Source organism: Ciconia boyciana, chromosome 8 (assembly GCF_034638445.1).
Source record: "Ciconia boyciana chromosome 8, ASM3463844v1, whole genome shotgun sequence".
NCBI lineage: Eukaryota > Metazoa > Chordata > Aves > Ciconiiformes > Ciconiidae > Ciconia > Ciconia boyciana.
In genome coordinates this window covers 53,184,452-53,209,813 of record NC_132941.1, presented here as the reverse complement: position 1 = coordinate 53,209,813, position 25,362 = coordinate 53,184,452, and the positions used below count along the sequence as shown (strand labels likewise).

The 25,362-nt window shown below is 40.8% G+C and overlaps 1 protein-coding gene across 4 annotated transcripts in view; it reads left to right on the top strand.

Annotated features, from left to right (window-relative positions):
- Positions 1-21,783, top strand: part of STN1 (STN1 subunit of CST complex) — a 48,507-nt gene extending 26,724 nt beyond the window's left edge. For all 4 annotated transcript variants that reach the window (XM_072871624.1, XM_072871620.1, XM_072871622.1 and 1 more), the window contains 7 exons: positions 975-1,046; positions 2,799-2,957; positions 4,244-4,355; positions 5,128-5,290; positions 12,266-12,388; positions 13,020-13,092; positions 17,220-21,783. In XM_072871624.1, coding sequence (XP_072727725.1) covers positions 975-1,046; positions 2,799-2,957; positions 4,244-4,355; positions 5,128-5,290; positions 12,266-12,388; positions 13,020-13,092; positions 17,220-17,377 — 860 coding nt within the window. In that variant the 3' untranslated portion in view covers positions 17,378-21,783. The remainder of the gene's footprint in view (positions 1-974; positions 1,047-2,798; positions 2,958-4,243; positions 4,356-5,127; positions 5,291-12,265; positions 12,389-13,019; positions 13,093-17,219) is intronic.
- The last annotated feature ends 3,579 nt before the right edge of the window (positions 21,784-25,362 follow it).

Below are 25,362 nucleotides of genomic sequence, written 5' to 3'. Positions count from 1 at the left end.
AGCGTTAGCTGGACTGGAAATGTGATCCTTGCTGTGGTTTGACAGACATTCAGTACCTTTTTATTTGGAGAGTGTTTGGACATGCCATCTATATACAGTCTCTTGATCTCTAGAACAATTGATTCTGTTGATAGTTTTTTAGTTTTCTTTAGGTTTTGTCTTTCTGCTGTCCTTGACAATGTGCAGTGCCTGGGGCAGAAATCGCAAAACTTATTTTGATTAGGTACTAGCAAAACAGGAAAAGCTAGACAGCTCCCGTGCTCAGGAGAAGGTGTTAAGCTTTTTCGGAAATGGAAGTGGCTTGCATGCCACCAGTCCGTATACTTTAAGTTGGGAATTCCTGGCCTAGAGCAGAACCACAAGCATGTGCTGTCCTCTGTCCTTCCTGGCTAGAGGAGCTGCCTTTCTGCTCTCTGGAACATCTTCTTGTACGGAAAAGGCCAGCAGACTTTGTGCACAATATTAGGGTGGAAACCAATGCAGCTGGAGGTAGCAGCACTCCTAGTCTGTTCACATGACTGTACCCCCCAATGTTGAAGTGCTATTTTCTCACTGTTACAGTAATGCTTCTGTGTTTTGTGCCTGGTTTCCTATTCTAATTTGTCTGACTTCAGCTTTCAACACTGATTCTTCCTCTGACCTTGTCAATGAGATTAAAACCCTTTAGTATCCAATATATGTCCTGAAGCCTCATAATTTAAGTTAATGTTTGATCTTTTTTTGAGAATATACCTGTTACTTTGCTGACTATGCACATAGGCATGGTATCTGGTGCTGAGCTACTTCCACAACTGAAACAACTGTGGAGATTATTTCAGAGGTATAAGTAGTGGTTGAGCACCCACTTTCCCTTTCAGACTGGTTGGAACGTGATATCCTTGGCAGTCATCACCTTACATATCTATGTATTTTCACTTCTTGGAACATCACTACCTGCTTTCTTACTCTGTAATTCTTGCTATTTTTTTTTACAGTGGATGATAGTACTGGAGTTATAAATTGTGTCTGCTGGAAAAATCCCATGGTAACAGAAACATCTTTATCAGGTAATTTATCAAATAAATAATTCCTCTTTCGACTGTACATTTTTGTTCATATCTGTCTTACATAATTTAGTAAATGATCAAACTTGCAGAAGAGCAAATTCAAACTTTTTTTTTTAACCATCACATCCTACAGCCCGGGCCATTTTGGGAGTTTCATATTACTTTTCGTGTTATGTCCAATGGTGATGTCAATAAAACCACTACATTATGACCTGTCATGCCTTTTCCTTATCTGAATGATATGGTATTTCAATTCTATGCTGTGACATTGTTCAGAGGATCCTCTTACAGTTCTTTTTGTGACCTCCTCTAGTGAGGAACTAGGCTAGAAATCCGCCACATGCCACAGCTTCTGTTTCCAAAGTCAATCCATTGACCAGCAACGTGGTCTACATTCCCCACCCTTGTGATACAGTGGTTTCAGGATTTGTCTTCTCTTCGTTTGCATTCATATTCTCTTCCTGCTCATGCCTATACTGTCAGTGATGAACTTGGAAGTAGCTTAAAACACAGTGGGAAGATGCCAGCAGTCTTTTACCATTTGAGAAAGTTCTCAATGTGCAGAAATTGTGCATTTGAAATGAATCTATTGTTCTACTCAGTAACAGAAAAACTCACTAGTGTCTGGCTTTCTCTTTGCTTTTTCTCCCACCATTTCTCATAGATCAAAGTATGGAATACTTTCTACTTTGGACCTTCTTGAAAGCTCATGTAGTAGACTGACAACACTGATATGGAGCTGATCAAATCCTGCTGAAATAAAGGTTACTAGTGTCATCTGCCAGTGTTAGGGTTACATATGCACAGAATGAGGAAAGGAAAGCTTTAAAAACTCTGATGTCTGTGGAACAAGCCCATGTATACAGACAGGCAATTCATACTTACTTACATTTAACAATGATATGACAAGTGGTATAAATGATCCCAACTGGAATCTAGAAGACAGATCTTACTTTTAGAGAGGTGATGTTGTGGCACAGGTTTCCAAAAAAATAATGGGGACCCACAATCAAATCAGTTTTTAATGAGGAACTTAAATTAATTAAAGAAATTGCATGAAATATTGCTTGAAATAGAATGAGGACCCAGCATGCTTGTTTCAGCCTTGTGTTCTTTTATATGTACATCACTAGTGCTTGAATGGACACTATGTTAATAATAGAAATTAATTCATTTGTACCTGCTAAAGAAAACAGCTCCTAGGGGGCACAGGAAACTTTCTTCCAGCCTTTTGTAGTTGTGATCAGGGATACATTAATCAGGTTTTAAGTTATGAAGAATTTACTCTCCTGCAAAGGTGTGTTACGTAAATGTGAAATTCTGTCAAGTTGTGTTCACCTCAGTGTAGACGTCTAATTGCATCACATGAATACTTTGGCGCCACCTCAGATGACTCATTCTTCTTTTATGTGCAAAGTTCAGCTGACCTTTCTTTTACCCTCTCATCAATCTTAGCATGACAAAATCAAAAAATGACAAAACCCGTTTCAAATTGGTGTTTCAATTTTGCAACCCATCTATGACATTTTCAGTGGTAAATCAGTATCTCGTGCCTTTTACACTTTCCCTAGATGAACTGTTTAAATATAATACTGTAAACTAACTTTGTCACCTAAAAGTTTTGCTACCCAGGACACGTAGTGCCTGGGACCTTACCCTTTTTTTAGTAATAAGACTCCTGCAAAAGGTGTCCTGCAAAAGGACAGTCCTCTTGGCCTTAATGCATGATCTCCTTTCCCCTACTTCTTACAGGTCATTCAAGCACACACAGTCTTACTGTGCTTGAACAGATGAAGAAACTCCAAGAACTGTTGAGCCAGAAAACCAAGCTGGAGATCGGGGATATTGTCAGGGTCAGAGGTCACATCCGAACCTACAGGCAACAAAGAGAAATTCAGGCTTCGTGTTTTTGTGAGTGTTATGGATCTGTGACATATGTTAACTTAATTGTCTGAATTTGTGAGAAGATCTAAGCTGTATGTAATTCATTGAATAATTTCCACTTTATTTTCTGGCATCTCATTTTTCTAAAGAGATTATCATCTGTATGTCTTTATTTCAATTTTAGCAGTGTAAGGCTAGAAGACACACTACTTAATGTGTGGGATTAGATTGCCTGTAAATGAGGCATTCCTGGAAAATCTATAAAAGATGACTAGCATGCATACAGGAATGCTATGTAGATGCTGCAGTTGGGTATCTGTGAGAGTGACTTGCTCTTCAGTTTTCTTTGTGTTGAAGTAGAACAGCCAAAGCCCATGGGAAGGGAGTTGGTGACCTTTTTATGTCACACTTCATCAAGAGTATTAGCTGCTTTGGAGAAACGGTTGCTATTTGTCGCAGCCTGTATAATTCATTCCATGGGCAGACAGCAGCATATGGGCACATTGTACCACTGAAGCCCAGGTTCTCCTAAACTCTCTGGCTCTGCAGAATGACTGAGAAGTGTTCTTCATCTTCAGTCACTCAGGCACAGATCTGCAGGTGCTGTCCCTGTATCTGACAGCTCTTTGGGCAGCAGTGTTCTGCAGTCCACTGTTTAGACCCTAGGAGCTTCCAGTTACATAGCTGCTTCTCTCCTCCATGTCTGTGCTATTGTGTAAGAGTTGGTTTTCTCCAGTGAAATCTTTCAGAGACAATACCGAAATTATTCCTTTGGTGGGGGGAAGCCCATCTTCTAAAAACCTTGTGTAGCTCAGATAAAAAGTCTGTAGATTTTTCAGCTCTAGCTAAAATCTGAGAGGGGATTTAACCCTCCTTTCCAGACAGAAGATTTATGAATATATAACCCATTCAAGGGCTGGTAATAATACCATTGTTTCATTAAAGGAGAGCCACACAATTCAAATAGCCTCTAAATTGCTTTCACTTTAGCCCAAATAAAGCTCCTTATTATATGTTAACTTCATCTAATGGATAAAACTGCTGAAGAGTAAAATAGAGATCATAAATTCCAGTTAAATAGTTGCCAGACAAAAGAATCATCTGCAATGCACCACAACAGGTCATTTACCTCCTTGTAAACTGTAAAAGCAGGAGTGGCCTTTGTGGTTTTGTTTTTATAAAAACAGCAGTGAACAAAATTTGCCAATTGAATACTGGCATGTGAAGCTCTGTTGTGCTGCCGCAGGTATGCTTGCTTAGAAGATTGGTATGGCAGTTCTGGCCAAGTATGTGTGTTCTTTTTGCCGCTCCAGATAAAGTGGATGATCCTGTGTGTGATGTTCAGATTTCAAGAATGCTGGAGCTCCCCTGTCTCTATAGAGAAGTTTATGATAGACCTTTCCAAGGCCCTGAGGAAGGACAGAGGTAAATGCAGTATCCAGACTGGTCTTGGGGCAAAGTGTGGGATTTTATCATTGTTTATTTGTTATTGTAAAAACTGTGGAGAAAGATAGAACAGGGCCCCACTGTGATTTAGACTCTGCACAAGCATACAGTAGCAGCCTGCTTTTCTCCCAAATAATTGATGATCCATACAGATGAGATACATGTCCATAGTCTGAGAAAAGAAATATAATGCTGAACCAAAGTGAATATTAGGAAGGCAGTAAAATACTGTGTACAGGCCTCTTGCATCTAGTGAAGAAAGCTGGGGTTTGGAGCAAGATCTGGAGGTGAGGTCAACAGATTAGATGGAGGAGTGTCCTTGCCTGATTTTGTTTTATGTATAAGGATAAGGAGCTATTTCATCAAAATGCTCTCAACTTCTGGCTGCCCATGTCATCGTCAAATCATAAATACATAACCTCAATAAATTGAGTCAAACACCATTCCTGTATTCAATTTAAGGGTAGCTGGATGCTTATTGGCAGGTCTGATGCATGTAGTGTGGTTTCAGAGACTGCAGATCTTAAAATAACAACACTGTTACAGCAAATGATTGAAGAGGAACAGTTGGATGTTTATTGCATATAAAAATGGTCTGTTTTAATTAAGGGTTTAAATTCTGATTCTTTAAGGACAGTAAAATACCTTTTGACCTTTGAAAACCAGTCTAGCAGGCTAACTTCAGGTAATTGTTCTAAAAAATGTTAGTAGTATATTTCTTGCCTTTTGACATGTTCTGTGTATCCTGTAGTGGCCTGGAGGATCAGAATTTCTCAATCAATATGCTGCATGAGAAAGTGAAAGGCTTTCTATTAGAAAACAAAATTCAGACCTTTTACCAACAGGAGTTGGAAACAATTGATACTCTGGTGTCCTTTTCTCATGTGCATCTGCCCAGTCCCAGCTGTCAGGAGGTGAGTAAATGTAACTGTTTCAAGTTTTTAGTGGGGGAGAAATAATACCATGTACTTTTTTAAGCATAAACAACCAGGTAAGAAACTGTTGCCTTCAGAGGATTCAAAAACCTCAAGTGCTTTAGCTTTATGCATGAATTATTTACAGAGCTTGAGGAAACCTTGTCACTTGAGACATATAAAACTGGACTGCTGAAAAAAATTCTGTTGTTAAGGGTAATCTCATATTAGGGCTGAGTAACCTTACAGTTTGCAACAGGCACTAACTTATCTAGATCTGTAAATAGTGGCAGTATCAGAAACGGAGATTCCTTTAAGGTGCTTGAGCTGTTTGGGACAGATGTTTGAGATCCAGAATTTGATCAGGAGAAGGGAGCACAAAGTCTTTGTCTTGTTTCTCATTTGAAGCTCAATATATTCATAGAGTTGTAGCTTCAAAAGGAGACTATAATGAGTGGATGAACAGTGCTCCCTGCTACCTGTTTCTCTTGTTGGAAATCCCTGGTTGTGAAAGGCCATGATTGAAAGGATCAGAAGGTGAGATTTAATTGAAATGAGTTTACATGCAGTTGTGTGTAACCAAGCTGTTAAGAAACTTTCCAGTGAGATAGTATGCTTTTGATCAACTGCAGAATGGGAAATTAGGACAAAAAAACACTTTGTAAAATGGCTTTATATTACTCTGTTTTGTTTGGATAAATTACAAACCAGGTTCTCAACTGGTGTGAAGTGGTAAATTTCTGCAAAAGTAAGAGTTATGGCTTTTACCATGTTACCAATGGCAACTGAAACTTAAACTAGAGCGTTGTGACTCACTTGTTTACTTTTTGGTTTTCTGTAGAGAAATAAATCCATAGCAGTTATTTTCACTGCCTGAATCTGATATGCACTGTAAAGTTAAGTGCTATGTTATGTTAATATCTGATGTTTGTTTAATTCTTAAAAAAAACAAACAAACCCAAAAACAAACACACCCACAAAAAACAGTCCCTTGTAGATGAGGTCAAATAATAATGAAAAGTAGCTCTATTCTTGTTGGCCTTGTTGAACTGATAGGTTCTTCTGATAGGTGCTTCTTGATAGCTGTTTCTTTTATTTTTATTAAAGGCATTTTTGTTGTTTGCTTTAAAGTGAGCATAGATATAAACAATAACAGGAGCTACTCTCACTTTTGACAGAAAAGTTTGATACTAGAATATCCAACATGGGACAGGGTTTGTTTTTTTTCAAACTAGTCGGAACAATATTAAAAGTTCCCAAACACTTTAATGTAAAGGAACTAGTGGTCATTGTGACTAATACTGGAAACTTCCATCTTTGAAGTTTCAGCATTTATAGAAAGATCAAGATGAATAACTTGCAACGCCATTTAAAGTAGGAACTGGTGCAGAACAAACAAAAGCCATCAAAAAAAGACCCCCCAAAAACCAAACCAACAAAAACAATGTAGCATCAGCGTTGTTAGCAGTCATGAGGGGAGCTATCATAATAATTAATAGTTGCTCCTGACCCTGATGCAAGGGTGTGAGTCTATGTCCCAGGAATCTGGGCACACAGATGATTATTTAGAAATTGCAGTTCTCCCTATTGTCCTTTGGTATTAATTCCTTGCAAAGAGGCTTATATATCTTTGCATAAGAAAGAACCTGCAGTTGTCAAGTGACCTGAATGCCTTAAGAGGAGCGCCTAGTAATGCTCTGGAAATGCATTTTGTTGTTCCTCTGCTCTGTCCCTTGAAGGTGTCACTTCTCATAATTGGCAAAGGGTCAAGTACCCAGTTTGATCCACAAAAATAAGTGTAATAGATCTGATTTCTATCCCTCTTCCCTTCTTTTCCCCTCTATAGTCTTCTGTTTTGCATCACCCTCAAACCAAAAGGATAAAGGGTGCTGCTAATGTGGAACGATGTTATTTCATGCCTGTTTGGCAAGGCAGGAGCTAGATGAGTGGACCAAACTAATTAGGCCACACCACGATATACACACTTGTTCACTCCTTGCACGTCTCTGGATGTGAAAGGATGAGTTATTTGGATGTATAACTTCATTTTTTTTTTTTTTTACCCTGATTCCAGTGTTCTAGAGCACAGTTGCTGTTAAACTCCTTTTCTTGCCTCTCTCTTCCTTTCCCTGTGATCCTAAGAGATGTGGTGCACCCCCTTCATCTCTTTCCCAACTTTTAAAGTACTTGCACAGTGTTCATCATAGTGGGAGGGTATCTCCGCATGAAATATTTTCTTCAGGGAGGTGGTGAGCTGCTATGGAGTCACTGGCAGTGGAGTGGAACAGAGGGTGAAGATGAAAGGAGGTAGCTGGGATAGCTTGAGGTAGGCAGCATCTCTCTGTTGCTTTTTAGCAATTACTGTACCTGCGCCCTGTCTGCATCCCATACATGTCCTACAATACCTCATTCCAGTCCTAATGGCTCCCCAACAATGCAATCTTCTGGCTCTCGAGAATAAATTTTCCTCTAGGAGATGCACATGGCAGAACTCAAGTCATGTCCTCTGCTCAGACATATACTAGGGAACATTTAACTTTATAGTCTACAGAGGATGAGTAAGAGAATTGGAAGACTTGGTGTTTTTAAAAATAATTAAAAATTAACAAATCTCTTATGACTTTTAAAACCAGTGGAGCTTCATTTCACATAACCAGTGCCCCCTCTATTCCTGAACTGTAGCCTTTCCCTTATCCCTTAAAACTAATGACTTTTGAGACTGGAGGGGTGGGTACCACAAGGAAGACTACAAGCAAAAAACAGAAGAAGTAATCTTGTGCTTAGAGAACCTAAAGAGTGTACTTGCTGGACTTAGGCAATTATGTTTGGCAAATGGACGAGCCTTTGGTTCCTTTATTTAAAGAAAGCTACATGTGAACTTGATCCACCCAGTTTCTCAACTGGATTAAATGCAACCTGCAACCAGCTGGTCTTGATTAACCATTTTTATGCACTTCTTCCATGCATAAGCTATAGCGTGTGCTATTTTAGTATTACCACTCCAGTTTGTGTATGTCACTAGCTTGGACACATAACTTGGGTTTTGCTTTCCAGACTCTCTTGTTTGTACTTCTCCTGATTTGAATATTATCTCAAGGTCAGCAATGACAAGTAGTTAAAGCAGGGAGTTTTACAATGTTGGTCATGCTTACTGTATATACCCTGTACGTTGTACTGTAGGTGTAACATAGTGTATTACACATTCTTGATGCTATGTGGTTGTCTTCCTGCCTCTTGAAGAAGCTTTACTGCTACTTTAAATATGTATATTGCAAAGCTCATTATAGGACTTCAGGACTGACATGTCCAGAACCACTATTACTAAAATTGTCACCTGTCTAAGCCAAGGACTAAACATTGCATGAGAAATTGCGAAGGGCAATTCCATGAGTAGAATCATGTGTATGGTTATACCAGGAAACTTTAGCACCATCAGGGTGTGTTGTGATTTGTAATGAGCCAAAGGTTCCATACTTTCAATGTTTGAACAGGCTGACTAATTCCTGTACCACTTCATTCTTTGACCTATTATTGATTGTACAGAGTCTGTCTTGTTTTAAAGATCTGAGAATAACTGGTTGCACAGCACCACCCCACTAAGCTGTGTGAGACTCATCAGATGGAATATATTGATTAAAATACCCACTTAATTCTGGAGACATGGATTCTTCTGTTGGCTTTGCTACAGAGACCTTGGCTGGTCTTGGGAGGGAGGGTAGTGATGGTAAAATTGTTATTTAGTAGCTGCTTCTCTCTCAGGGAGGCGTGGGGGAAAAGGTGTTTTGCAAAAGTGATGAATGATTTTTGGTTGTACAGCTTCATTTATTTGAAAAGGACCTGATTTGGGATAGGTGGGGAAAGCCCTGCTGTCAGCACTTCAGGGAACCTGAAATTGTGCACCCTGAAACGAAGGCATGCTTGAAGGGGGGCACTTTGCAAAATGAGGTGTGAACATTGTAAGATGTAAATACAAAATCCAGATTCAAATCTTGCTGGTGCTTTGGACCAGCAGTTAAACTACTTAATATCTGCATTTCTCGGATGAAAAGCTTTGTAAAAGTAAAGTGATGGCTAATAAGCTGTGACTCAGAAGGAACTACGTTAACAGCTACAACGCATCTTTATAACTGTTGAAATGCAAGCATTTTCAATCTTCTGAAATAAAAGCAGGGATGTGAAATCACATAGGATTTCATAGTCCTAGATTTCTTCTCTCTGCATATAGCCCCATGTTCAGCCTTCTGTAGATTTCTCCTCAGTAGACTAAATCACAAGCTTAGGTATACATTGGCTCTGAGAGGGAATCCAAGCCCAGAGGAAATGAGGGCCTGGTTTGGCATAAAAGAAAGTGATAAGGTATTGGGAAGAAGTCCTATTGACTTATGAATTTGCAGGATGAGATGCTGGAGATATTTTGGGTGCACCAAAAGAACAGATTAAGTAATTTTAGATTGTGTTCACAAAGAAACTCAATTGTTGCTTTACTCAGAGGGATGGAGAGGAGGAAGCATGTTCTAGAGCACACTAGGAAAAAACCGCAAACTTTTCCTGTCATTTCAGGATAATGTTAAAGCCCCTGACGAGGGCAGGAGCCCTCATTTGTTCTTCAGGAACAGTCCTTCTGCCATGGAGCCCTTTCCCTTGGACTCTGCAGCGCGTATGAGAGGGTGCTGAGACGTAGCAGCTGCTTACTTATTTTCTCGCTCCCAAGCCTGCCTCTCTGCCTTCACTCTGTCAATCCTTGACTTGCATTCTTAGTGATTCTGTTTCAGTATCCATCCAGGCTGAGCTGTGTGTCAGTTCACACAGAGTCTGTTTTTAATTATCTCCCTTTTCTGACAGGATCTCAGTGTTAAGCCAAACTGAATAATTATCATGCTTCTTTGGAGATATTTTTATCTTTTTTCTCCCCAAATGTTTACTTTCACATTAAAAATTGATCAGAGGCTTGAGGTGGTTGCTTTGCTAGCAGTTTCTTAGATTCTTGAGGATTTCTTACTGCATTTGAGTGAGAGGCAAAGTCTCTTAATTTTACATATGGCTATGAGAATGTGCTTTTCCATGAGAAAATACTCACTCTTCACTTAACCCTTCTGCTACATTTTATGTTTGTTTCTTCAGCTCATCAGAAGAGGCACTATGAAGAGAAATACGATAGTGGTATTAACACCGTGACTGGAATGGCGTCCAGATGTATGGTCGAGTTTGTAATTAGAAGCAGTGTCTGTTGTCATCCAAACTGATATAGCTGTGGTGGACAGGGGGACAGACAAATGTTTGGGCACTGAAGTCCTTCAGTCTGGAACAGAAGGAGAAAACTGAACTGAGAGTAACAGCCATTGTTCTACATTAATTATCTTGAACTATTAGGCAATTATTTTTGACTGTCGATTTGAGAGGAAAAAGATAGTTAGTTGTTCTGGGACAGAGAGAGATGTGATTATGGCCTATTGAAATATTGAGGATTAGCTGGAGGAAGGGGATGGAGAAGCTTGTGATGCATGCTAACGCTAATATCCCTGTTGGATCTCTGAACTATTCCCAGTTAGGCACATCAGCTTCCAGGCTTAGAAGCAGTTGGAGTTTCACTTGAGACTTGCAAATGGAGTGAATGAATGTTTTATGAAAACATATTCTTCCATTGCTAATGTGGTGTCTGTTTCACATATTCATATGAATTCATTCTAGTGCATGGTGGTTGCCTGTTTCACTTCCAAGGCTTCTGTGAGTGCATCTGGTGAGTGAAGTAGGATATGTGAAGTCTGATACTTTTGTTCAGAACAAGGTGGGAGCATTTACGGTTATAGTTGAAGAAATGGCTTGGCAAATCTTGCTTTGGTTGCTCTGGTGTGGTTCTAGTTATCACATGTTGATTTGTGGGAAGCAGTTTAGCTCTGTTCTCAAAGAAAACCACAGGGAGCATGCTGTGCTCCCAACAGATGAGGAAACAACAACTGGGGAATTCAAGCAGTCTGTGTAGATAAATGGGAGTTTGAAGGACATAGTGGGACAGATAGAGATGGAGAAGAGTAAGTCATGGTCTTGCTGTTATCTACCCATAATTTCTTCTCTCCACAACTGATTCTTTATTTCCTTCCACTTCCCTAGCTGTCATTCCACTGTCTTAGCTCTGCTCTACTTCCAAACAAACCCTCCTTTTTCCTGATTTTTTTTTTCTCCCCTTCCTTCCTTCCTTCCTACTCTTAGATGTGTCCCAAACACAGAACCCTTTGTTCTAAATAGCCTCCTCAGTTATGGACTTCCAGGCACATTGTTCTCCTTTCACAAGAGACTCGTTTCCTGCCCTCAAAACTGAATCCTTTGTTCCTTTATCTCGTATACCTGTCTTAATTTCTTGCATGCTCTTTATCCTTTCATTTTATTAGGTTGTGGAGAAACTCTTGAGAACATGACCAGAATGTGTGTAAATATTTGGAAACGAAGGGGACAAGAAACAAATACTGTTCTTGTCAGTTTCCTCCTTTTCCTTAGACACTTCCTCAGTTTCAAATCAGGAGATGGGAATCCAATCCCCAGCACTTGGATTCCTCCTGAATATCACCTTACAAAGTACTGATCTCCCTAAGTTCCCACCTTTATTACCAGAAAAACTCTGAATATGAGCAAAGCTTGATTAGCTAAACATTCAAATGCTCTGCAAGCATCACAAGCCTATTCCAAAAGAGAATTCTCAGTACATAATCAAATAGCTGCTAAATACAAAGAAGGCAGTTAGGAGATTGTGGTTCCTTAAGAATACAAGCTTCTGGTGTGTGTGTGTTTGTTTTTTAAAGCTCAGGGATGTTGATTAGTTCATACATAACAGATATGATTTGTGAATTACTAAATGAAGAAAAATGTGTAACAAAATCACCTGAAGTCCTCTTGCTCTTGAAAGCATCTGGAGCTTTTGCTGGTAACTTTAGTTGAGCTGAGATTTCTCACCATCTGCTTCATTCCTTTCTTCCCATCCAGGTGAAGTCAAAAAGTGACTCCAGTTCCAAAAGGATTCACAGTGTTTTTAAGGAAGCAATAAGGATGCTACAAGAAAAAGGGGTGGTTTTCCAGAAACCTAGTAGCTCCAAGGACTTATACCATGTAAGGAACTGAGCTGTGGTTGCAAAGAAGTTCAAGGGTATGACTTTCATAGTCAGTAGAAACAGCAGAAATGTTTCAGAAATAGTAGAAATATTCCAGAAAGAGAAGCTGGACATCCAAGTGCTGTCTGTTTAATCAAAAGTCTTATCTGCAGCTTACTTCACTGTTGCTTTTACCTCTGTATCACCCATTGAGTTGTTCTTTTTGTAACTCAGCACCAGACTTGAGCACTGCTGCTGTTCCAAGCACAGTCTGTTCACTGGGTTGCCAAACTGTGTGCTGATGCAGCTAAGCACACTGAAGCCTGGGACCTGGACAGTTCTCTTTATCAAAGTGGGTTGAAACTTGGTGTTCTGCTGAGTCGGTCACCCTCCTTTAGGTTGAATTCCGGTATATCATGTTCTTCATCTAAGCCATGGATGCTGCTAATGGTACTAAAAATAATAACTGAAGATTTAATGTTCATTATTAGTCTCGGAGGCAGTATATAATGCAGACTGTAGTTATGACAGTGTTAGTTTAGAATACATCTTGGCCTTGGATTGCTTTTCAACAGTCATGCCATCTACTGTGAAATAGACTGCTATAAATTGCCACTGCTTCTTCTTATTGTTTCTTCTGTTTTCTCCAGGTGACTGACCATGATAAGGAGCTGCTTAAAGTGACCCTTGATGTGATTAAAGAAGACTGTCGAAAACCCAGGCGTAAGTAACAGTGTGATCAGGGCTCTGATGAACTGGTGCTGACATATCGATGACAATATCTCCTCCTGCTGCTGGATTAGGTATGCTTCTTGTCCTTACCCTTGAACTCGGAGCTAAGTTGCTGATGTAGCTAATCAGTATAGCTAAAAGCAGGAGCGCAAGAGCAGCTTCCTGTAAGCATGGAGAGAGAAAGAGCAGGTGTGCCCAGCAGGAAGTGGACCTCTCGGATCTGAAATAAGCAGCCATTATCTTAAATCTATATCTTTTGAGAATAGTTAGATTTTTGGGAGGAACCAAATGAAATGAAGTTAGGTCAGCACCTAGCAGCTGTTGCTTTGCAAGTCTTGCTAGTTCAGTTTCTACAGGGGAGTTGACACGAAAGTGACCGTACAGAAAGGTGAAATCCCCACCTCCATTAAGTCAACAATAAAACTTACTTAAGTCAATAGGATATTCTCTGTAGATTTTAAGCTCAGGTAGAGCTCAGGTGGTTGTTCTTTGCAGGTAGGGATTTCAGTCTAACAAAATCCACTTCTTTTCAGATAACATACCTTGTGTGGCTTCTGAGTTATCCCTATCCCTCAAGCCTATTGTGTCTTATTGCCATAGTGATAGCTTGTGCTTGACTTGAATGTCTGCTAATTACACAGGTACATTGCTACAGAGGTTCTTTCAATTCATTGAGCAGAATGTGTCAGCAGGGATCACTTGCTGCTGGAGTGCAGCTATTTGTGGAGTAGAATGCACTTTAGTACAGAATAAATGACTGACTAGAACATAAGGCGTATAATCTTAAATTGCTCATATCCTTATACTATCATAACTATAATAGTGCTTGTAGACCTGGTATATGATGGTTATCCTGCAGTGAAAAAAGGCTAAGTGAAGTAGTATTATTTCTTAGTTTTCAACTGGCTACCTTAAAGCAGTGGTACAATTGTAGACAAGGTTTGTAGGTGGAGGTAAAAGTTCTGTATCTTTGGAGGATGGAGGGATTAGACGTTACTGAGCATGCAGGTGAAGATGGGTTCATTTGCCTGAGGCTGTTTCAGTGCAACAAGTTACCATATCACATTGTTTTATTGTCTCTTATCCAATTAGCAATTACAAATATCTCTGTAAGAGTCAAATCATTCCTCTGCCCATTTTATATATCAGCTAGTTCTCCTGGGAACCTTTTTTTCTTTTTTTTTTTTTTTAAATAATTGTGCCACTGTAGAGGCCAGAACCTGTATACAGTTGACACAGGGCACTGAGTGACTGCCTGGTGTTTAACTCACCTCTTGTGCATTATCACACTGGTACAGTAGTCTCAGTGCTCCATGAGAGGTTGGGAAGTTCTTTCTCCCAGTCAGGAGGAGTCAACAGTAGAGAGAAACTTGTAGATCAGTCACAGAAAAGACTTTGAAGAGTCCTGAGTCCTCAAAGCCATGTTTTCCATACTGAGCAGGTTAAAAATAGCAACTGCTTTACAGAGCCTCTTGGTCTCCTTGAAGCTTTCCACCTACTTAGTTTCCTGTTGTAAAGAGGACAATTTCCAGGTTAATGTCTCTTTGCTAGTTTTCAGAAGGACCATTTCAGTGTCCTGGTCACTGGTAATAGAAAATTTTGAGAACGAAAGCCAAGAAGCTGCAATCAAGAGGGTACTGTGGCTATTTTATTGTCATTGAATGATGCAAGAGCACAGAGCTCAATGTAACTGTCGGTCCCCCTCTGCTGGTGGGATGGCAGTCTTAGCCACCCGCTTGGCCTTGACTAGCGAGCAGGCTCGTGGTGAGATAATAAGAACACGGTAATACCTCAAGGGCTTTTGCTTGTTTGTTGCAAGAAATTCCTACCTGTTTTCCTTCGAGTAATATTAATCTTCCATGACAGGAGGACTGATTTACGATAAACCAAACTCTTCTCTCCAATGAGTTACTTCTCTGCCAGTTTTCAAGGCAATGCCTCACCCCATTGCTTTAGCTGTGACACATTCTCAGGCCCAACCCAGCTGCCTGGAACTATTGTACAAATAAAAAAATCCTCAGCATGCCTAGTCAGAGCTCCACAAACCCTGATCTGTAATATGCCTACATGACAATCCTACTCCTTGTCTCCAATTTTAATTCCAAACAGCCTGATCTTAAATGCCCTCATGCGAAGCTACTGTGGGTCTGTCTAGAGGCTTAAGATAGCTGGAAAAGGATGACAGTACATTTTTCACTCCAGACTGAACTGCAAAATGGTAGACTTCGTCCAGATTTGTTTGGGTGGTTTTTTGGGTGTTTGGGGTTTTTTTTTGACAAATTTGCTCTGGGTTTAGGTTTAGATGAGGCTAATAGTAGAGAGGAAAAAAAACGGAACCACTTGAAGTTAAACTTAATATGTCAGAATGGACCCTGTGTGAGATGTCCACAGCAGGCAAAAGGTAGTTGTTCTATAACTCTGTCCTCTCTGATGCTGGTAGTTAGGCAAGACAGTTAATCACGGCCTTGCTTACCTCACCTGGTAGACAAAAGCTAGAACCCAGTATGTCCATGAAAGAGGGACAGCATCACTCCACTGCAAGAAGTGTATTCCCTTAAAGTTGGGCCATAGACTAGGAGTGTTTCTGGGTTGCTTAATGATTGTACACACCTGCAGCTATCCCAAAATGCCATTTTCTACCACCATCTAGGAGGAAAGTATGTATTGTACTGTTGGGTAACACTTTAGCCACTAATCTAATTCATCAAGACTTAAGCTAAGTTACTGTAGATCAGGGATGGGCACTTTGAGCTTCTTATGACAAACCTATGACTAATGCAAAATGCAGCTACCCACTTTGCAACATCACTCACTACGACCAGGTAGAGGCATTGTTCTGTTCTGTGCACTTATCCATCTTAGGGCGGTGGACACATTTTTGGCTACCAGCCACAAAGGTCTTTTATCACACTGGATCACTGACTTCTAAAGAAATATCTTTGCCTGATTCACAGCCTAATTGGAATTAGGCTGAACTGTTTATTTACCAGTACGCAGCGTTGCCTTCCATCTACCAGTGACTTTTCTCAGCAGCTTCTAAGACAGTTCTGGGACTCAGCCAATTCTAGAGTACAAATTGGCAAAAATAAAAACAAAGCAACAACAAAATACAGGGACCTCCCTAGCCCATGGCAATTTCTCAGTACCCTTTTGAAACTTACCTTACATCATGTGAGCCAAGAGCTGCAGTGGAGGAATGTCGTTTGTGCTGATGTCTCATTTATGCTAGTTTTCCATTGTTAGCCGTGGACAAGAAAGAAATCTGTTGTGGAGTTCAGCACTTGGGGAGACTGGGAGCCTGCAGCACTGATGATTAGTGGGTTTACAGGGTCTGTTGGAGGAAATGTTGGCTGGGACAGCTGAGCTTCAAATGATGGCTCCACCAGGCACACAGTAGCTGTGTGCAATACTGCAGCCGTTAAGGACCTTTGTCTCTGGCTTGTCCTCTAGGAAAGGGGATTATTTTTACATTTCTGTTCTCTTGTACATTTTCAGGGTTCACTCCTCTTAAAAGGAGATAAAATTTGATACTGAAGTTCTGTGACTTTCTACTCCCGTAACTGTCTGAGTAGTCTGAAGTGCGGGGATGGGATTGCATTGCTCGGTGACTGAAAGTTGCACTGTAGCAGTTTTTCCACAAGATGCCAGTATTGGGCAAGCAGTTACAGGTCCTGGCCACGGACCTTCCTTCCGTTCTAGACGTTTTTGAAGTTGGGTATGAGCAAAAGGATTTTCATTTGGCTTCTGCAGTTGCAGAAACTGGATGGCTTGCATAGGTGGACAGTGGAGGTACCCTTAAGTTATTAACCTCATCGTCAGGTTGTACTGAATGAGCCCTGTATATTAGAGTTTGCAAGACTGATTATCTTCCACCCTCATTACAGCCCTGACACTTCCTAGAGAAGTCAGTGTGAACAGTTGATAACTGGAGAGCTGTAGGCATAGACTGGACCTCTTCCCTCTGAATACATGCATCTCTGTTTTAGTACCTAGGGCATTCTTCCTCTTCAACAGCTGTGGTTTTTTTTCATGACTAATCTGGTTTATAATAGCTAAAAAGAGGCAGTTAGACTGGAGCCTTTCCTCCATGTCTGGCTGCATTTTCCTTTGTTCCGCAGATGCTGAAAAAGGCTGCCATTTCCTTCATGTCCTGAGCTGTGTTCGGCAGAGCTACAACCCCTCTCTGGCTGAAGCGGTCATGCACCGTGTCTTGGAACTGCTGGAGAGTAACAGTGATGTTGTCAGCACTATGGAAGGATATTATATGGCATTTTAAAGAGCAAAGATAAGATATATTTGTTCTGGTCCATTCAGGATAAAGGAGGGAAGAATGAGAGGTTGAGTGACCCTGAAAAGCTGCTGTTATCTGGTATGATCTAGATGGGGAAAGAAAAGAGCATTCTGATTCTCCAAATGCTGTTTTTGTCCAGCTCCAGAGAAGTTGTCCAAATACTTGTTTTAATATTCTTGCTGACTTCCTCACTAATCCTAGTGAAAGTTGTATCAAACTGATTCTGGACATCCCAATACAGCAGGGGAGCTGGAAAAGAAGCTGGGCTCTTTCTCTGCAGTAAGGTGGGACATGGCTGTCCTCAAATTTACATCCAGTGAGCCCTAAAGAAAAGTCACTGCTGAAGAGCGCTGTTTACAGCAGTGGTCACGTCAGGACTCGTTTTTTCTGGCTTACAGACTGATCTTGTGATCTTTCTATATGGTAATAGCTGTGGATCTTTCTTTTTACATATACTTTATAATAGCTAGAGAAAGGACATGCAAGCAAACAATAAAAAGATTTGGCTGTCCTTCCTGGCAGTGTTGGTGTACCCATGTCTGTAAATACATATTATTCCTGAATGTGCACAGCTTTCCCACTGCTAAAGCCATCCTCACCTTTCTGAAATGTAATATTCAGGAATGGGGTCCTGCATCCCTTCCCCATCCTGCAGCCGTACCCACTGCTTGTCAAGCACGTCTGGATTCCCCTGGCTACTTTGTGTGCTACTGATGCATGTTGTTGTCAGACCAGAATTCTCAAAATCAGCTACTGTTTTGCTGTTTATTTTTAAATTGCTTCCTACATCATAAATGGTAAACCATAAATCCGGATGCTTTGGAAAAGACAATCTGAAAGCTAGCAAGACCCACTGCAATCTCCATGCTCCCTGTTGCCTTTTGTCTTCTATTCCTTGTCACCTTTGGGGAAAAATATTATCCATATCTGTGCTTGCAGAGGAACACAAGACATTGATGAAATAACATTGGCCTAAAGAAGGTTACCGTGCAAGACGTTTTATCTGGAATAATCAGAACTCTGTTATGTGCCGCATTTCAAAGCCTGTAGCTGTTCAGTATTTATCCTTAAGAGGGCTTGCTGCTGCAGGGGCTTATCTGTTTAATTAATCTGTTTAATTAATGGTGTGGAGGTGAGACCTTTAACTTAAAAAGAGTAGAAAGGATTGAATGTATCCTTCCTCTTTCCTCTGCACCTTCCCTGTAACAGTTGAAATAGCAGACTCCTGGGAGGCAGATGTAGTGGTAAAGCCCTATAAGGATTGACATAGCAGGGAAAAATAAACCATACGCATGAGGAAAGCCAGTGAGTAGCCCCATGTGTGCCAGGTCTCTGGTTTGTTATTATACTATAATGCCTCATTCCAAGCCCTGGCTGCAGCGAGATACAGGCTAAGAGAAAGGCACGACAAAATATTTGGCATTTGCATTCAAAGGTCTGTGTAAAACTCTGGCTTTAAAGAGCTGGTGTGTTTGTCCATAGTGGAAAACTATGTATGAATTATTCTTTTGCTGTAAACTCCCTACTTGCTGCAGGGCTCAATAGTTGGTTTCCCTGCAGGCTGCCCTACTCCTAGCATTGCTGCTCTGTTTTGAGCTGGGTATCTTCTAGTCAGATCTTAATGTGGGCCTGAACAGGTGCTGAAAGGATGTACCTGTGCTGAAGGAAATAAGAGAAAAGGATTAAGAAAGAATTGTAGAAGTCTCCCCGCCAACATCTCTGGAAAGTAGGGAAAGAAGTCCAGATTCTGAGTGACGTGGTACTGAGGGGAATTGCAATTTGAATTTATGCCTACAAAAAGGTCTGGTTGGCTCCAGGGGAGATTTGCTTCTCAGATTCCTGCTCTCATGACTGATCAGTTTAAGTGATGCTTGAAAACAAAGACTGTCTATGGAAGAAGTAGTTTGGAATATCGATTCCTAAATTCATAGAATAGTTTGGATTGGAAAGGACCTTTAAAGCTCATCTAGTCCAACCCCCCTGCAATGAGCAGGGACATCTTCTACTCGATCAGGTTGCTCAGAGCCCCATCCAGCCTGACCTTGAATGTTTCCAGGGATGAGGCATCTACCACCTCTCTGGTTGCCCAGTGTTTCACCACTCTCATCGTAAAAAATGTCTTCCTTGTATCTAGTCTGAATCTACCCTCTCTCACTTCAGGAGTTAACCATATGTTACTGCTTGATTATGGAGAAGTCACCTACTTGGCATGAATTTGAGGGTATTTTAAGGAAAGTATGTGGTGTCTTGGACCATATGAAAGAGTATGGCATCTAATTTAATGACTGGGCCATTTTCTTGAAAAGTCCTATATTAGCAGAATCTGATTTTGCTGGGAAAGGTTTAAAAGAACACTGCTAGCTCAGTGGGAAAGGTGATCTCTCTTAGGTTAGAGGAGAGAAAGACTCTGGTTCTCTGTCAGCCAAGTGTGTGGGCTGGATGAGTTTTGGGAGGAGCACTGCGCAACTGAATCTTGGAGGAAAAGATAGTCTGGAGATCGAATTGTTCTTTAGGGTGTCTTTAAAATAAATTCATACCAAAATAGGATTACAACTTTGTCCTTTGCAGCTTGGATAGTCATACACGCAGCATCTAATGTGTTCTGTTGCCTCCAACTTTGATGCTGCACTTCCTGTGTTTTAGATGTGTTTCTGTGTGTAAAGTCTGCCTAAAACCCCTGGCCAGCTATTTTCTATGCATTGGAAGTTGATGCAGACACAAAGTGTCTTCCCTCTCTGTTCTGCCCCTGTTCCAATTTAAAAGCACTGATAAACTGTGAAGCATCAGATGAAGTGAGAAGAATTCATCTCGGGAAAGATGGATAAGTGACTCTGGAAAGAACCTGTTGTTGGAAGTTTTAAAGCTGGTCCTTGCTGGCGATGCTGGACTCTTGTGATTGAGGGTACATTCTGTTGGAGATTGCTCCCCAAGAACAGGAAACGGATTTCTCTCACTTTGGTTAACTCGGGGAAATATGAACGAACACAAGGGAGCCTACAGTTTTTACAAGAGTGAAAGGTTAAAGTAAAACTAATGGAGGAGCCTAGATTTAAGTTACACAGATTCTAATTCTGAATAACTGGACGGAATAGTTGTGCCTTAATCTTGCATGCTTTATTTTTTCCACAGTAGCCACCCAACAGAGACAAACGCTTACTCTGGTTGAGTGCATTCCCTTGCCTGTACCTACAGGGAATACCATATGCATATGCCTGCACAGAAGTACCCCAACTAGCTGTGGGAGCACAGAGCTCACTGTAGGTTGATTTACCCATTTACTCAGTATCTCTACAGTATGCTTCTGTGACAGCAGTCTAGACATACCCATATTGGTATAAGTCACCTTTATGTAAGTCTAACTACACACACTAGGGCTTTTACTGCTAATAAACTGTCTCTCTGTTTAAAGATCATATCCTTAACCAAGAGAGTCGTATCATGCACACTATTAAAATTCTTAGACTTAGACCACACCTACAAAATATTGTGTGGAACATTCAGTGAAAGCATGCTTTCTTGTTTTGTTTAACTTAAACTCGTTAGGCAACACAATTATTACTGGTTTATTAAAGGACTTTGAAGGTGGCACTTTAATATAAAAGTGAGAATTACTGACAAGTGAGAATTCATGTTGTAGGACTGCTTCATGGCCAGTTCCAGTTTCCATAGAAACACTTATGGCAGTAAAAGGCAGGTAAGTAAAATGGAGTCTTTAAAAGCAGTCAGCATTTTAATGTTACCTTAAAAAGGTACGTTTCCATAGAAATGCAGTGCCTGAGAACAAAAATTACCAAAGAATCTTAATATTCTATTCCAGCAAAATGTAAGGTGATTGCTTTTCTGGTGAGGAAATGAAGGAACAACTCTACCTTCAGTGCCCGCCATCTGCTTAGGAGAGAGAAGAGATGAGCTTGCTCCATGCCTCAGTTTCCCTCTTTTGTAAATTGGGGATAATACAGCTCCCTGTGTAGGGCATAAGCCTCAATTTTTCTTAATGTTAGTCATTAAAAGCTCTTGAGATCTATTGCTGGGAACTGTTAGAAAAGAACTCTGTGGGAGTGGATGAATGGATAGATGCTGGAGTGGGACTTAGTTCTAGTCCAAGCCTCACTTTTGCTAATAGCTTTATCTTTCTCTGCCTCTCTTTCCATGCATATTGCTTTGCCTGTCTTGTCTTTTTGCTCTCCAGGTGCTATGAGGCAGTGATGGTCTCCCGGTTTTCATTTGTACCAAATATTTTTCCTGGAATCCTGTTCCCTCTTATGACTTCTTAAATGACTTCTTAAAAATAGAAATCCAGATAAATGAGTTCGGAGTGTTCTTGTTCTCAAATCTTTGGGTTGTAAATTTGTACCCATGAGGGTATGTATTTTATGGAAGCTACCTGGGAAATGAAGCTTTTCTTTCAAAGTAATAAATGAAAAATTTAAAGATTGGCTACATGACTGAAAGCTGTTACTTTTGTGGATCTTCCAGTGATGAACACCATAAATAGAAGGAGTTGCTAATTCATTATTCAAAATGAGAATTCATCAATGAGCAGCCAGTGAGGCATGGAGCCACAAGGAGAATTATGAAACAAAGTACTGAAAATCTGCTTGTCCAAGAAATGCGGTTTGGTTTACTTTGGGAGTAAGCTGATCCTGTGGGGAAAAGATGTGCCTGTCAAAGATTTGTATCTTTATACTTACCTCTAAAAGGGAAGGGAGCAAGTTCAGATCCCATGGGCAACCTGAATTTTGAAACTTCCTGTCAGTGCAGCGCTACGTTCTTTATTGCTGTCTTTCAGCACAGTCTCCAGCCCTCCTGCCCCAACCCTACAGACTAGCAAGCAAACAAAAGTTCAGCCACAGAGATAAAAGGATGGTTATAATAATTGGTTACCAACCTCCAGGAGCTCCAGCATTACAGAAACATTTTTGTGGATGTTTGTTGGCAGCAGGGAAATGCTGAGTTGAGGATCTTGGGTTTCATTCCCAGCAATATGGCCCTGTCAGGCACAGAGACTTCCCCCCTAATTTTTTTCATCTATTTCTGCCCTCCACTCTCTCCCCTAACTGTCATTTCTCAGGCCCGCCATTTCATTCACAGTCTCATGGTTCATATCTGTACCATGGATCCTGGTCAAACCTCCTTCCTCTCTACTTTTTCTTTCCTAGCTCAAATATCATTGTCAGCATCTGGCAGTTGAATGTTTCAGTATAATCCCCTTGCCTAACTGACCTGGCACTGTTCACAGCCTGTTCCAATTCCAGCAGGCTGTGTTTCACTCCTTGTCTAGGCACCAGAAGAGGCAGATGTCATCCACTTCACTCTTGAGCTTTCTTCCCCATGTAGCTTGCAGCAGGAAAGAGCTGCACTTTCAGGAAAACACCACTTTTTCCACCCCACCCTCCCAAAGACCCAGTCACACCCTCAAACATTCTAGTGGTGGTTTCCTTGCAGGTATCCAAGTACAAAATAAATATAATTTAAAAATAAAACACTTGTGCTTGCTCAGGTTTGGGCAAGACACAAGTCACGCCCCTGACAGAAGCTATCTGCCTCTCCCTACCACTTTCACATCCTTGCGGATTTCATTGCAGACATGATTTGTAAAGTTGATGTGGACTTTCAGTTTGTGTGTCTAATAGTTAGTGTGTCTTCTTTTAGCCTGTTTTTTCTGAGAAAGTGTGATTATACTGTGTGTCTGGGCATTTGTCAACTTCTGTCCCACCACCCCAAGTGACTTTGTAATCTGTTGGCTAGTTAAGAGGGGTAAAGGACCCTGAGCTGTTATGGTCTTGTACATTTTTAGAAAATGCATGCACTGATAGAAGAGGGAAGCCCAAATCAGTGCCTTCATTAAGGGGAAGGAAGAAACTCAGTCATACAACACTAGAGAAACCACATGAGACAGTCCCAACAAACCAGTTTTTGTAACTTCAGTAACTTCAGCTGTCACAAGAAGTACTTGTTCTGCAGTGCTCTTTTAAGAAATGACTGGACTGTTTTTCCTGAAGTTTGCTCGTAGAGATCACTCCAAGGCAGACGTTCGTGATGGGAAACTGTTAAAATCTGGTAAAGTTATAGCATCTACATCAGGGTACAAAGCTGAGTAACTGTTTGTTAGGGATGCCACCAGCCCATTCCCACTGATATCTTTTAAATGTGCAATGGAGGCTATACTAATCTAGCCATAGTAATTTACAAGTTGAAACCAGTCCAGATTAACAAGATTGCCTGAGCAGAACATAACCAGGAATTTGCTAGTGAAAGAAATAACCTAAAGGAACGATTTTCAGAAAGTGTTGAACCACTGAACAGTGTGGTGCCAATTAACCTGGCACAACATGTCCTACAGCTCTTGTTTTAGCTTGCTTTTTGTTATTGATTGGAAGAATGAACGCTCCTTCCCTACCGGCTAGAACTAGAGCTCTCTGCCACCTTAGCCTGCAGTGAACAAGCAGACAGGAAATTTGTCCCACCTCTGCTGTGAACAAGGTAAGTAAGATAAATTGCAAATATATGTCACTGCATAACAGCCAATGTGACTAAATGAAGCATGTGCCAAGTCTGTTATTGACCTGGAAAGGTCATGGTTCCTCCCAGGAGTGGAGACCACATCCAAATATTACAGTGACGTTTGGAAATAGGAGGGAGGAATCAATTCCCTTAAATGTCTTCCCCAACAACAGAGTCGTGCAAGCCCTGCAGGCCTACCTGATTCTAAGGTGTGCTTTTCTTGGCCAGGTACGAAGGTGGTAGGGAAACAAAAAGGGTGCTTGGAGTTGGGTTTTTCTCCTGTTGCCAAAATTTAAGTCATTCACATCGAGAGCCTAGGAGTTGTCCTTGCGTGCGTATAAAATTTTTCTTTGCTGTAATGTCCACAAAAAACCCCAGAGCTGTAACAAGCCAGCTGGTGTTTTGAAACTACTGCCTCTACTGATGAATAATACTCTCTCATTGTTATCTTCCCTCACCTTGCCTTTTTTTCCCAAATAAAATCTCTTGAACTTAATTCCTGGTTCAAAGTAGTTACAGTCTCTTTGTCCTTCTGTGAGTACAGTGATCCAGGACAAACATAACAGGAGCAAACTGATACAGAGAGGAGTTTTTGTTGGAACTCTGAACGTAGGAATGGATGAGAAATACAGAGAAGGCTGAGGGAGGAGGATTTAGCACAAAGTTATTTGAAATTCATCCCATTGAAAAAGGCTAAAGAAATAATTGCCTAATGATGCTTTAGACATCTGTTTCAGAACAGGCAGCAGGTGTTGCATGTAACGAAATCAAGGACTTGTACTATTTTATTTTCTGCAATTGGAAAGCAGGGGAGGAAATGGGGGCAGGAAAAAATGGAGTAAGAGAACATTTATCATAAACAGCTGGACAAATTTATATAGAACACAGTAATATTTATATGGTCTTCCTCTGCCTTCCTTATACTATCCTTTAACAGTTCCTCTGTTCTGTAGAGTATTTTGTCCTTTCTAAAAGACCAATGCCTTGGATGCTCAAAGTTAGATGCTAAAGTAAAAGCTGGCCACCAAAATGCCTTTGAGGATCAAAATGTTCAGAACAATGTAATTGTCACTTACCCAGATGCTGTCACTAACTGATGGAAAGGCTCCTGAAGGAGAAGGTGCCCTTCTGTCATGGGTGGTCTCTGTGTGCCTCAGTCACCAGACCAGCAGCTGAGAGAGACTCCCGTTAGTGAAATTGTCTTTAGGGTTGCACCCCTGGTGCTGCATGGCCATATCTTAACACATGCCTGGATCCAAATAAATGCCTGGAATTATGTGGATGGTGTGTCCACTCCTCCAGGCTGAAAAGCACACCTACACCAGGCCCTGCTAGAGAGACTATAGCTCCACTTTCCACGAGACATTTTCTGTTTTGGGATGATCTCATTCCTTTTTCCAAGCAATAAACATCCTACAGGGTATTTGGTTTTCCAAGCATCTCCACTACTGCCCTGCAAAGTCGAA